This window comes from Leuresthes tenuis, unplaced genomic scaffold, assembly GCF_036924035.1.
Source record: "Leuresthes tenuis unplaced genomic scaffold, fLeuTen1.0.hap1 SCAF_19, whole genome shotgun sequence".
In the NCBI taxonomy this organism is placed as follows: Eukaryota; Metazoa; Chordata; class Actinopteri; order Atheriniformes; family Atherinopsidae; genus Leuresthes; species Leuresthes tenuis.
Window position 1 is genome coordinate 14198045 of NW_027325373.1, and position 14664 is coordinate 14212708.

Genomic DNA, 14664 nt, shown 5'->3' on the forward strand with positions numbered 1-14664 from the left:
AAGTAATAATAAAGTAATTTGCAATGAATTAACCCCTTTGGTTGAATTTCAAATATAGGACACGTTGGTCAATGGCATTTGCTTTATATTCATCTCACACTATGAGGAATACATCTACACATCTTGTGACATACACTACAGACATAATAATACACTTCATGCTGCTTTTTTAAAATGTCATCAGTGCTATAGAAATATGGTCTAAAGGCCAAATGCTTGTGTAATTTACCTTAGTTTGCATGTTGGAGGAAAAGCCTATATCTAGCAAACATTTTGAATATAGATGTAGTTTTAAAATAAATGTTTGTATCCTTCTTCCTTCATATGTACAAGTTTGTGGATGTAAATCTTATCTAAGCAAAGATATTACAAGTATTACAAGCCAAAGGGAGTTTGTTTCAGCTTTGGTTCGTCTAAGTAGAGAGTTTATACTGAAGCTGTTTGTTTCACTTTATATTAAACAAATTATAATTACACTATATTTGAGAAGTTTTTGGTGTGGCTGTTATTAACATTTCACATGTGTCACCAGGATACACATGACATGGCCTGTTGAAATGTCTAAAAGCACGTGCTGTGCTTCAACAGTTTGTTAGGTTTACATCATTCTGTGTAATCTTAATTTCTATTTAACCGGGTACTAAACTGTTAAATATATGCAGCGTAGCGTAATCGTGTACTTGCACGGTATGTAAGTTTCCCGCATGTCATTGCTGTAGGAATTCTTGAGCACTTCCCCTTTAATTCGGCAGCAGCTGACGTCACAGCAGGATGACTCGTGTATCTTGCGACACGATTTTCAAGCACCGGCTCATCGTCGCAGCTACATCTCTGCTGGCTGAATCTACATCATTTAAAACAAAAGCAAGACAAAAGTTGCATGTATTCAGGAATATTCCATGTGACCTGTTTATGATGTGATAGAGTCCTCCATGTGTCCAAAAATCAAACAGCTTCTTTTTGTTGTGGCGGAAGACGTCCTGTTGTTGCAGGTAAGATTCTGCACTTATTTTTACAACACAATAAGGATGAAAGGACTTGTGGGGGATTGGAGACACTGTGGACTAGCTGTGATTTAATCATTTAAAAGTAGCTATCAGGGTTTGGTTCATGCATATGCATCGGCCCTTTTCTGAAAGTGTGTATTGCATGCACAGGCTTGCATTTCATCAGAGTGTATTACAGTGTGATTGTGCCTTTTAAAAAAAGTATAAACAACTTGTGGATAATAACCATGTCATTTTATTGCAGAAGCTTTTTGAATTTTAAAGAGAATACTGGAAACCATCCTAGACGCATCCACCTCTCTCTTCTGGACTCCTCCACTAAGAGTTGATCAGAGAACTTCAACCAGATGAAGCTAACTCCCCAGAAGCAGCTCTCCCAGTGGACCACAGCTGTCACACCTGTGCACCGTGTTGGGCTCCAGTAGCCCATCCATGCCTGTGATCCCCATCCCACGGCGGGTGCGCAGCTTCCATGGCCCCCACACTACGTGCATGCACTCGGCCTGCGGGTCGACACACACGTCCAAGCTGGTGCGCACCAAGTACAACAACTTTGACCTCTACCTGCGCTCACGCTGCATGTACAGCTTCCTTCGATTTCTCCTCTACTTCGGCTGCAGTCTGCTGACCTCTCTGCTTTGGGTCTCGCTCTCGGCCCTCTTCTTCCTGCAGTACATCAGCGTGCGCGTGCTCCTGCGGCTGCAGTACAAGCTCTCCGTCATTCTGCTTTTGTTGGGGCACCGGCGTCTGGACTTCGGTGTGCTCAATGACCTGATCATATACAGCATGCAGATCACCATGTTTCTGGTGGGGGGACTCGGCTGGTGCTTTATGGTGTTTGTTGACATGTAGCACTACTGTAAGGGGCATGTTGAATGTAGGGTATGATAAGGATTCTTCACACTGTAACTTTAGTGTCGTGTGGTGCTACAGGACCACACTCACCTGTAGCATATCTTGTATGATTGTTCTGTTGCTCAGCTTTTGTAAAAAAAAAAAAAAAAAGCGACCCTTTTTTGAGGTCAGAGTAAGCATCACATGTGATCCTTTAAGCCATTGTGTGTGGCATAAAGATCCTGGTTTAAAATCATTTATATATTATTAATCAATATAAGAAAATGATGCAGTCTGAAGATGGTGAGACTTGAATAATAAAGGGACCAATAGGAACAAAGTATATTATATTTATTGTACTTCTTGCTGTTTGTAAACTGTTTCCACTAACTTTAAATTGTGTTCTGTTCAAGTTGTAATGGGAAATGTGAATGTCAGTGTTGCATGGCAAAGTGACAAAAGACTGATGGGCATCATAACTCTGAAGCAAGGCAGTCTCTTGTGCCAACAAAACTTTGGGTTCCAAAAGCATGCCACTGTCAAGAGGGTCGAGTACGTTTTAGCAACACAAACTACATCATGTAAGTATACATTTACGTCGGATATTAAATGAATATGTGAGAGATGGAAATACCAAATCAAGCAAACAACAAAGATATGTCGCGTAGGGGGAGTTGGGCAAAAAATGGTGGAATAGGCTTTGCAAAGCCTGATGTCATACACTGACATTTTTTGTAAAGTTATCTAATAAATATACAGTGGAATGCACGGCCAAGTGAATGTGTTTACTGTACAGCTTAACACCCATGATGGGATGCCTCGAGCTGTGTCATAAGAGTGTGTGACAGTTCAACTTGAGAACGGCTCTGGGTCAAGTGTTCCATCAGTCGCTCTTCACATGGTCTCAGGGTTGCTCTGACAGACTTCTCTGTTTAGCTTCCTCCAGCACACAAACACCAGCCACAACTAGACCCCGCTGTTTCTGCCAAGCATAACAATGGCCGTGGCTGTGTCCCAATCACCTTATATAGCCTCATTTTCATTTGGCATGAAGTGAGCTTACAGGAACTAATGAGGGCACAGGTTGAAGCACTGAAATGTGTGTTTTAACACTAAAGTGGAAGGACGTGGACTCCATTGTAGCCAGCATATATTTCAATGCTTCTAATTGAAAAGCGCATTAAAATGAGCAAAAGAGGCTGGAAACAACCAAGAAGCCCAACTTTAGATTTGAACTTTTGACACTGTAGCTGGTGGGCTGACTGAGACATGCTTGGGACGCATATGGCCTCGGGCTGTAAATGGATAATCAAGGCAACAATAAGCTTTTGTTCTGAGGATAAACGCATCATATGCCTCATATTCTGAGCCCGGGCCGATCTGACTGCCTACTTACACCATAGAGAAGATGAACTGTCTTGTGATGTCAATATAGTGCTCACGCACTGCACATTTTCATTTCTTCTTTTTCGTTAGAGAAGCTGAAGTTGTTTGCTTAGTCTGAATGACTTGCCAATTTCATTGATCAGTATTTGCATTTGATTCTCTTGAGTTCAACTCTTGAACTTTTAATCCTGTATACAGACACACACTCATATATGTGTATACAGAGCGATAAGAGGACATATGATTTCATCATTTTAAACTTGGGTGCAGTCTCAGTAGCCTCCACCAATGATATGTGCATAAAGTTAACAAAAGTACTTCCTGTGATGTATATGCAGCCTGTTTTTACAGAACTTTAAAATGCATCGGTTTTGTAACGAGACCACAGTTTACCATAGTTAACACTAATTTCACGAGGTTGTAGTTTTTACTGAATTAATTGAGCTGAAAGCCATCCTGAATAACAAAGATTTCAACACAGATTTCCTTAAAAATGTTGAAAATAATATAAGCATGCCACTATGAACTCATATGTAACTCAGGATCATTCTAACCTTATGGCTGAGTACTACACACTGAAGCATAATCATTGTTAAATGTTAGAGGGTTACCCTATCCTTTTATAGCCCTTTGTACGATACTTTGTTCAGTGTGAACTGTATATAAATATGCTTTATAAATAAATTTCACGCACTTACTTACTATACCTTTGTATTAAATTAGTATATATAACTCATCACCATAGAAACAAAACATACTTGCTGATGTCAATTAGCTGACAAAATGTGACAATATGTAAATACTACTGGCCTAATTTTTTAGGTCAACTAAATATGGCAGAGTACTCTCACATGTCACTGTTGATAATGTGGAGTTTTTATCTCATAGGGTTATATTAGATTCATAAAACAACTGCAACAAATACAAAAAACAGACAACCTCTGAAGTCAAACTTGAAGGGGTGCAACTTTTTTCTGTTTGTGTCCATTCTTAAAAAAAAAAAAGAGTATATATATGTTTTTTTTTTAATGATTTTGAAGAGATGTGGTATTCAGAAGTATTCGGATTCGATTATTTATGTCAAGACTGACTATACTATGAGTGATGCAGTAGGCTATGACATGACATGCCTGCAGTAAAGAAAAAGTTGACTTGGGTCACACCGCCAGCAGTTGGCGCCTGTAATTTAGCAGAACAGCACACATGCGCATCGTGCAGTCAAGCCTGTCATCATAGAAGGACACGTGAGATACCCACACATGTAAATGTTGTTCAGGATCTCAACTATGCCTCCCCTTGTCCTACATAGCTCTCAATGCATTCCACGGTGTTCGAATAAGACAACAGTTACAGTGCTAAGAGGCTAACACGTTCGACAGGGTTGTGAAACTAATCTACAGAACTGTGCACCTTTAAGCCAGCAGAGTGCACCGAGTTCATGTGTCCGTAAAGGCGCACGGTATGACCGACCGCTGTTGACAGTCCATTTGCCTCGCAGACTACAGTAGGGCAGTTTACCTGCTGTAACCTCACAGCCCAATCATGTCTGTGTCTTTAAAAAGAACTCTATACGGAATGGTGCATGATGTCAGGCTGTTCACAGTCCGTATACTATTCGCGTGAGCCGCGTTTTACTTCCTGCACAGGGACAGAAGCGGGCAGAGAAAGAGAGAGTGGGATAGCGAGATGGGGGACGAGCGGCCAAGACAGGACTAAAGTGGTAGAGTGAGCCAGCGGACGAGGGGAAAACGGGCCTACTTTTTTTTTTTTTAAAGATTAAACACCCCACAAAGTTTATAGGCTATCCGAAGAAAAAGCCTGCCACATCTGCGCCAGCTGACAGCCGCATTCTATGGAATAGCGACATATCGGGTAAATATATCCTCTTCTGTCTTGGCGTGATATTTACAGAGCCTGATTTGTATGACGCATAGGTTTTATCATGCATTACTCCCTGGTTTCTCTGTCTTTATGGGTACATTTACCATCCGCATACTCCGACAACCTGCTCACGTTACAGCTTAACACTCATCTGTGATAGAACGACATCCTGAACTAAGTTAGAGTCTTGAACTTTACAGAGTAATATCGCGAAATGGGAAGATTTTGTGTGGAGGAAGAGATGTAATTCCCGCTTTTGTGTATCACGCGCCACTACAAGAATTTAATAAAATAAGTAGGATTGCAATCTGGTGATGATGTGGGGCAGCGCTTTAACCACAGGAAACAGTGTTATCATTAGTTTCAACTGTATAAGTGGTGAAAGTGGCATGATATTATCGGTCTTGCGTCATGATGAAGTCAAAACGCAAATCTCCACCCATAATGCACCCACGATGCTATAAGTTGCATGGTTGCATACAGATGTGTTGCAGTAGTGTTGAGGTTCATTATTTCACGAGTTACAGTGTGATCCAACGAGTCTTCACTCTCAGACTGTTTCTTGCGTTCTAGGTGTTAGGGCTGTTTGTGTAGATTCTTTTTGTGCTTTCAAAATATTGCCGTGACACATTGCACTTGGCTCTCTGTGCCAAATGTTTTCTTATAGAGAGTTACACAACGGCTGTTTTAAAATGTGTTTGGCTGTGAGGGTTGCAGATCATATCAAATGTGTTTAGTCAAGTTAGAATGATGCAATATTGGAGATAACTGAAAAAGTTGGTCATGAAAATGATAAGTCTGATTCATGCACTTTCCTGTCAGTTGTGGCTCCGTTTACCTCACCTGAACTCCTCAAGAGACATCAGGCTATACATAGACTACCCCCCCCCCCCCCTCCTGTTTTTACATGACTGCAATGTGTGGCTAGCCGGCAAGTAGTCTGTGGCAGTTTTCTTCATTTCCTGTCACTGTTCTTTCCCCAGCATGCACTCTTTCTCTCTGTCACTGTGCTGTCATTCTTATTGTCTAATGTTGCATTGTGTGTTTGTCAAGATGACTGGGGAAAACAATCAAGTTGTTGCATGTTTTTGCTATGGTATGTATCCTAACTTTACTATATGATAACAACCAAGAGTAAGTATTAGTATTTCTAGTATCCCAGTGCCCAACAGGTATGGCACAGGTGGGATTTTCAGGCCTCTTCAGTTAAGTGAATCGTTTAAGTATAGTTTTGAATCGGTTTGTGTTTCCCTAGTGTGAAAATATCACATTGGGAAGCAAAATGTATTTGGCTTTAGTCTGAGGCAACTCTTTTAAATCAATATGTAGCCATAGGTGTACCTGTCTGCCCTGAGGCAAGACAAGGATGGCTTTTATAATGGTGGTTTATGATACCTCCTGTACAGGCAAACAGGTTCAGGGTAATGTGCACACGTGCTGCCAAGATTCTATCTTCATTCTTTAACGCAACATAAATGGAAAATGTGGGATCCCCCCCCCCCCCCTGTTTTTCACTCTGAACGAAGGCCTTCCAACACCGCTCATCTTTGAGTTGGATATCTGCCAAAAACGTTGTGACGGCTATCAACAGCTGTATTTGTCTGTCTGTAAGTGTGTATGCATGTGTGTGCGTGACTATTTGAGTGTGTCGGTGAGTGCGTTAGCATGTGTCCTGGGATGCCCTTCCTCCATAGGCCTCTCAACTGTACAGCATTCCATGAAGGGGCCCGGGGCTGTGTGCTAGTGTGGGAGTGTCAAGGAGAGAGAAGCACAGCACAGATTTCTATAACTGATGTGGACATTGACTGAAAAGGTTGACAGATGGGGTGAGAAAAAAAAAACTCACGAAGAATGTGAGATATTTGACTCTTAAATAAACAAGAGTTGACGCTTATCCATCACTTGATGAGCCTGGAGGTGATTGTCGCTCTTTACACAGCAAATATTTCAGGAATATTGATCCTAATTTGTGACGATACAGTAATACAATGGGAGAAACAACTTGTTGTTTTAGACAATAAAAGCATCGTACTTACTGATTTGCGCCTTTGCTTTATTCCTAAGGTGTAAAAATTGGTATATTTGTGATGTGCACATGTTCGACAAAAGACTGAATAGCTTTTTTAAATTTTTTTTAACATTTTCATGATACAGAAAAGTCTTTAATAATGTTTGAATGGCTTGATTCTCGGCTTTTCCAAATCAGTTTGGATAGCGCATCTACAGCAACCAGGGCTGAATTAAAGTCCAAGCAATCACATAATACACAAACAGAAGTGGAAATACTCACTCACTCAGCTAGATCCATTTGGAGATGAATATGTGAGCACCAACACAATGTGCAATAAAAGTTGCCTTGTTTTTTCAGTTTTTGCGTTCATCTGTGCTATTTAGTTAAGATGCATTGGTGAATTGCAACTGATTTTAAAGTGCAAGCAGCTAAAAGAGAGATAACGATCTGTGAATTAAACTAGGATAAGAAACGATGAAAACATAATTGTTTGTATTAAATTATATTAAAAAAAAATTAGACTTTATATTTTTTGGCACTGCCCCATCCACCCCAATACTTAGTGAAATGTCAGCCTACCCACTCCGAGACCTTTAGCGATGCGAAGATGCGCCACCTAGTGTCATATTAGAGAAAATTTACTGAGCTTTAACTTGCTGAATATAGGAAAATTCCAAAGTTTGATTAAAAATGATTCAAATAAACATGTATTTGTCACTGGATGACTTGTTTTATGTTAAACACGGTCTGTTCACTAACAGATTAAGTGTTTTAATTAACACTGCTCCATTAAAGAAAAATAAATGAAATAAAATGAAATCAAGTCCAGGTTTTTTATAAATTTTTAAGGGTGAATAAAAACACGTCCAACTCCCAACCATAGCTAGTGACCATTTATGTCCATAGTGCTGCTTCATTCGCTATAATTGTGTGTGTGTTAGCTTGCCAACCACTGTGTGCTCCTTCATGCTTTGTGTGCTTTTCTCTGTAAATGTGAGTATACTTGTGTGGGGTGTGTGTTTATATGTCTATAATTTTCCTTTCCTTTGAACGTTATGAGTCATTGCTGATGGTATACGATACAGGGCAACAATTGTACATCATATTCTCAAACAACTGACATACACTTTCTAGGTATTGCAGATCCTGTTCAAGGTAAACCTTGAAGGGTGAAAACCTGCCTTGGCTGGTTTGTTCTGGCACGTTGTTTGCTGCTTGTTGAGCTGCATTCATACAATTCAAACAATGAAGGTTAACTAAAAAGAAATGTCATACTTAATGTTAAGTCAAGTTCATGTCTGTACTGTGAGAAAGTTACTACAGGTACAATTGCCGATGTTTTTTAGATGCACCCATGTGAAGTTGAGCTAAACACCTTCTAATTTTTTTATAGATTTGACACCCCTCCCCCTCCCCATAAACAAAATATGTTATGCTAATGGTGCCCTTTTATCTGTCTCACAGCTGAAATCAATGTTAATAGCAACACATGTATTTACTATATGACTAGAGTGTAAAGGCTTTTTTAATAAAAAGTTGTGACTGACAGAAATTTAACACATGGGCCTTTTTAAAAGTTCGGAACGGTTCTGACCTTTTTTCAGTTATTTTAAATTTCAATATTCTTCCTTCATTCTCTTGGTAGTCTTGGTAACTTAAGGTCAAATGATCTACTATTTGTATTCATAATATTATCTAAATTTATTAACTGATTTTAGAGAACACTTGCACTCAAAAACTAAATTTCCCTTCTCTGAGCTTTGGGTTTGGGTGTATTTATTTAGTTATGTTTGTGTTTGTAACATAGCAAGACATTAGGAGGATAGATGGGGGATTGAACCCTTGAGCTGTTTTGTTTTATTTGTCTTTTTTTTGACAAAGTGCTGGGGACATGTCGCCTGTAAGAGTGCACTGATTGAGATTTTTGTGGTAGTATTGGCTAATACTGGTCACAAATAACTGACCACAGGGTCTATTATTTGAATCCATAAATTTATCATATCACATTTTTCATTGTTGTAATTATTCTTAACATTGTTTTATTCTTAACTAGTCAGCACAATTCAGTATAACTTTCATGTAGTGTAAAATAGATCATGTTTCATTGAATAAGAAGTGGAATAGAAGCAGAAGCTGCACACTAAGGTAACTATAAGAACTTACGTTCTGTTTCGTCTCATTTTGTTGGTCTGTACCATCAGAATCTCCTTCCCATGATGTAATTTACTGCCACGTTGTCACTGCTGTGGTATCTGCAAGATATGTGCCAGGTGTGCTCAGGTTTTTCAGTCTGATACACCGGCTGCAGCAATGATAGATGCACACATCAAATGGTACAAATGTTATTCTGTAGCGTTTATGAACTACAGGGGTTCAAGAAAACTCTCAGGACTCGTATACATGGGATTGAATACCTTCAGTTTTCACTCACTGGTTAGGTTTTGGCATTAAAAAGTCTACCTGCTCCTGGTTTTGTTTAGACAGATTTGGTAGCGTGGTTGGACTTGGTTTGGTGTTCAAATCAAAACCTTTTGGTTAAGTCAAGGAAAAACAGTGGTTGGGCTTAAAATCCACCATGTAATCACATTGATAGAGTTTGCCGGTAAATGACATGGAGAAAACTATTTCACAATGTTTACCCAAAGTGTTGAAATTCAATGCTAAAGGCTAATATCTGCTTTTATAGATGATGTCAGTTGAGATGTTAAGTAATTATATTTTCACTGTTTGAGGCTGTTCGTACTTGTACTGAGGTTTCCTTCTCAGCCCTGTAGACTCGTATTTATCAGCACTGACAGATAAGCATGCAGTCCTCCAAAAAGCTAATGGCACATTTGTGTGAGAGACGAGGCTACACATTGATCAAATGCTGATTGGCAGAGAGCTATCTCAAGCCAGGATGAGCTTACAATGACTGATTTCATAAAAAAGGGGACGTGGCATCAAAAATGATAAATAACAAAGCAGAACCGGCGAACAAGAACAGACAGCAGCTACACTGATTACACACAATCATTATTTAACATTTAGTCTCTCTTCACCACAAAGCGGGACTTTGTCCACAGTGACTATCTTTTTCACAAAGGAGGAAAGCTAAAATACCAACAAGAGTAAGAGTACAGATAATACCAAGGGCAGCCAACACATTATTCCACATAGTTGTGATACTGCCCCCAAGTAGGAGCACAAAAGCTAGTATGTAAATGGGCTTTTGTAAAGCCCTAATGCAGAGAGGTGTTCGAAGTATTATCACATGAAATGCAGAATAAGGCATAAAATAATGTGAAGACGGAGCAGCTGTCCTTTCTTTTTATAAAAGAAATCTGATCAGCTTTTCTGATCAGCCTTTTTGGTTACCACCGATCAATTTAAATAGATGGTTTGCTGCACACTTCTCCTCACCCCACTCCCTGCACCCCTGCTGCTGCTCAAACTAATTTCTGCTTGACTCTATATGGATTATCTTTCCTTCAAACAGCTACAACTTAAGCCTACTTGCAAAATATAATGAACATTTTCTCAGAATTGCATGTTTGATTTCCTTTGGCCAACATGTAAATGTTTTCACACGCCTCTCTTGTGGCATTTTTCACGGAACACTTGCAACAAATCAACGAATGCATCAAAGGAAAGTGAGACAATTTGGCTGTCTTCTGTGGTGGAAAAGTGTGTGTGCACGTGTCTCTTTTTCTGCACTCATTAAATGTATTCCACCAGTGGTTTGAAGTGTACACAGAGGTAATAACATAGGTATAAATCCAAGTTTCCCCAAGTGCGTTCTATTTTTTTCTTGGCACAAACAGGCAAATAACGTTCATGCTGAAATTAAGTAAAGTTAAAAAATAATCAGGAGGCAAAAGAGTGAAAGAGAGGATCAGCAAAAGCCATGAGGAATCTTGAAACATGTTTGGGCTGCTTTGGCTTGCTATGAGCTTTTCAGGAAGCCTTCCAAGAATTTAGACAATGAACAGTAAACATGGCATGTTCCTAGAACAATTCCACATCAGATCTTAAGAGGTCACGTGTGGTTCTTTTTTCTCAGAATTGACTACCCCCACACCATACTCCATAGCAGATAACTAGCAGCTAAGTCTCATGTTCCTTGTGTATGTACTGTACTTACACTTGACAAGGAGCTCTCACATACTGACAAATGTGCACAATTTCTGTTTGCTGTTTGTGTGTGTGAGTGCGTGCCTTGCTCTCTCATTCTGTCTCAGAGATTTCTGGTAAGTGACATGTTTGGCCGTTGGCATAATGCCTAGCAAGATCACATGGCATGAATGTCGTGCCTGTGTTGTGCGAGTATGTGAGTATAGAAGTGTGATTGTGTATCTCTGTGCATTTGTGCCTAAATGAAAAAAATAAAAAAAGGAAAGAAAAAGCAAAGGGAGCATGTGCACATTTGATTGTTCCAAGTATTTTCAGCTTGACTAGAAGCACGTAGCCATGGCAGTGAATTACAGGCTACTGAGAAGTATGACGAAGATGTGTTCAGAAACAGTCATGAGATCGGATTCTCAAATAGGATGGAAAATTAGATTTTTTCACTTAATGGCACTTCATAGTCTATGCTATTTTGCTTTCTTTGATGGCATTTGTGGCATCGGACCATAAAAAATTCATTAAACCTATATAGCTTTATAAAGAAGCTATTTCATTGCTACTATAATATGCATTAGGAGCTATAACAAGCTAAAAAAAATCTTGATTTGTATTTTTTTCAAGGGAACCTTTGAACTCCTTGTATTTTTGCAAAGGCTCAAGTGTCACATAAGACAGTGGATTGTATAGTATTGCAAAAAATTTGGTCAAATGTTTAGGCTTTCAGTGAGGGGATATTTGACTTAAAAGCAGAGTTGGACCTATAATTCAGGGAATGACGCTCACAGACATGCACACAAACATGTAAATTAACCAGAATCAGGCAGATACACACACTCGCAGAGAAGTAGATGTAGAGAGAGAGCGAGGAGAGCGAGCACTGTGGATGACTGGATGACATTTAACTTTGCTGCCCACCTCAATTTTCCATGCTCTTTCGCTTCATACTGTACATAATTAAATTGCTGCAAACTTCAATCCTCACTCAAGACTCCTACCGGTAAACAAAGCTTGCTAATCAGTGCGTAAGATAATAACGGAGGAAAGCAGATAGACTGACCCGTCCTCTGTGATGATGACCTATCTTTTATGTGCTGTTCATGTCCTAACTGTCTGGCTGAATGCTGGTAGAGGCCAGTGGAAAAAGACAGGAATCTGAGGCGGGTACTTTTCACTACAGAGCCCACCCTGCTTCTCTCCCATTACCAAAGCTAATGTGTTAGCCCATGTAACCACATCGTTATTGAATTAATAGGATTTCTTGCCATCCAAGACAACACAGGTTTTCAATAGAAAACAGAATGTATATTCCCCGTGAAATTAAATCATGCTGTGTTGAATATCCATTTATGTATCAGTGCTGCCACAGCCTTTTTTCGCAGAATTAAGTTTATACTGACGTGATATATTCTGATTTTTCTAATCACAATATTGTATAAGGGATCTGAATTTAAGCAAAGTATATACATGTACTGGATACTTCTGGATATGTTTATGTGACAGTTACCATAGTTGCTGTTGTACCTGCGATAATTTTGAATTAAATGCCCAGTTTCTGTTATTTGACTAGGGTAGGCAGTGCTTTAAACCAATGCTTCTTCAACCTCTACCTTTGTATGTTTGTACTGCTGCTGCATTTCTTTCTCTGGAAAATCAACAACAGCACGGTATGGCATTCTCAACTTTGGCTCAGTTGTCATGAGCCTTCATTGTTTACTCTGCTCTTAATTGGGAGTTTTGTAAAATGGGGCTGAGTGTGGTGGTTAGCAGCTAGACTTTTAACTTTCACTACTTTTTTCCAACTCTGAATGGTGGAGGATGACATGTGCTGGGATTTTTGGTTTTGCCTTTCATTTAGCTAACCTTGCATATCAAATGAGTCATGTACAGCTCCTTTATCTGCGGAACATTGTATAATCCAGAGCACGCCCCAAACGCTTTGCTTCAACTAAGGATTAGGCCTGCTTGTATTTCTTGTTGAATATCTTGTTGCATCATATTAATTAAACTCCAGATTTTTGACTGCTAATTTTAGCAACTGCAGCTGCCTGCCTATGGCCTGCCTTAATGGCATCCATGTTAGATCTAGGGAGGGAAAACCCAAATTAGCACATGGGAACTTTGTCAGATGAACAAAACATGTCTGAATATACATTATTGGAAGTTGCTAATTGACTTAGAGTCTAAGACAATGGAAATTGGGGTCCTTATGTGAAGTTTAGAGTATATTAGTTTGGTTTTACAAACTCTTTTAAAAAAAATCTAAAGTATAATGCTTTCTAAGTTTTGTAATAAAGTAGGAAACATTGGGAAAGAACCAGACTGGTTCTGATGTAACATAAATTGAGAAGAAAATTAATGATAATAATACTGCCTCTTAAGCTTACAAATTCAGCGGCATGTGGCATGCAAAACACAGGAAGATCAAGAAACAACTCAATTCAACATGGATCATCATGGTTTGGTTTAGCAAAATAATCATTTTGTTAGGCTTTTGAAAAGATCATAGTTTGGACATCAAGAAACCAACAATTGTGGTTGATTTTTGTGGTCGTACGGATGAAATGCATGTAAAATCCCCCACCCTTTTTCACAAAAGCTTTGTGCGCCACTCAGACACTGTGGAAACTTAACGTGTGCTCATTCCAAAATCAAATGCTGCTGTTTTGTGAAGCTCGTGATTTAATTTGTGATCTACATTTTTTTTTCTTAATCCTATGTGAAGGAGGAATTTTAATGCTGAAATATAATGGCATGAGGTTAGGTAAGGCAAGCGCTTAGTCGTGTAAGTGAGAATTAAAATCAATCACTTCCCGGAGGCAGTATAGCATTGTGTGACACGCTTTTCTTATATTGGTGTGTATTTGTGTTAATTTGGGGGAACTACCACTTGTTCAGCAGTCATGATTTACTCATCCTCGACAGAGTGACCTACATTTACACCTCTTATGAAAACTCTAAGGGATTTTTTGCTGTTTGAGGTTACCGCCTCCTTTAGAGTTGTTTATTCAATTTTTGACTTGAGACAGAGATAAAAGAGCGCTCAGCCGCACCCCATGTCAGGGTGATACAGTTATCTAAGATGGCATGTTATTTGAGTACATGTATGCCAGCTTAGTGTGGTGCTGACTGGAAGATTCTTGGGTCACAGTTAAGTGTGTGTGGGTGAGGGTTGGGGGTGGGGCGTGGGGCAGAGCACTTAAAAATAAATGTGGATGTGTCTGTGTGGGCACTGGAACAAAACTATTTTCATTGTACATTTTTACAGTCAACGACACTGATTTTAGAAATATTTGCCACGTCATGAGATCCGTCTTCTTGACCTTCCTTTATTACGATGTTCCATGGAATTTTTATTTTTCATAGAGTAGACTGAATCCAAGCGCTCTGTTTAAATGAAAGCTGCACAAGGGGCAGTCGGTCATTGTGGGCACAGCTCAC

The 14664-nt window shown here is 39.4% G+C and overlaps 2 protein-coding genes across 2 annotated transcripts in view; both read left to right on the forward strand.

Moving 5' to 3' along the window:
- The first annotated feature begins 781 nt into the window (after nucleotides 1-781).
- On the forward strand, nucleotides 782-2597 carry LOC140276910 (transmembrane protein 250). Its single transcript, XM_072371769.1, has 2 exons — nucleotides 782-992; nucleotides 1252-2597. The coding sequence occupies exon 2, from the start codon at nucleotides 1440-1442 to the stop codon at nucleotides 1857-1859; it is 420 nt and encodes a 139-aa protein (XP_072227870.1). The 5' UTR covers nucleotides 782-992; nucleotides 1252-1439; the 3' UTR covers nucleotides 1860-2597.
- Nucleotides 2598-4524: 1927 nt separating this feature from the next.
- LOC140277410 (nucleus accumbens-associated protein 2) overlaps nucleotides 4525-14664 on the forward strand; it is a 31468-nt gene continuing 21328 nt past the window's right edge. Inside the window, exon 1 of the mRNA XM_072372412.1 lies at nucleotides 4525-5099. The gene's annotated coding sequence lies outside the window, so the exon portion shown is untranslated. The remainder of the gene's footprint in view (nucleotides 5100-14664) is intronic.

Excerpts from the sequence above, each read along its gene's own strand:
- LOC140276910 (XM_072371769.1), top strand. The coding sequence starts at position 1,440 with ATGCCTGTGATCCCCATCCCACGGCGGGTGCGCAGCTTCCATGGCCCC.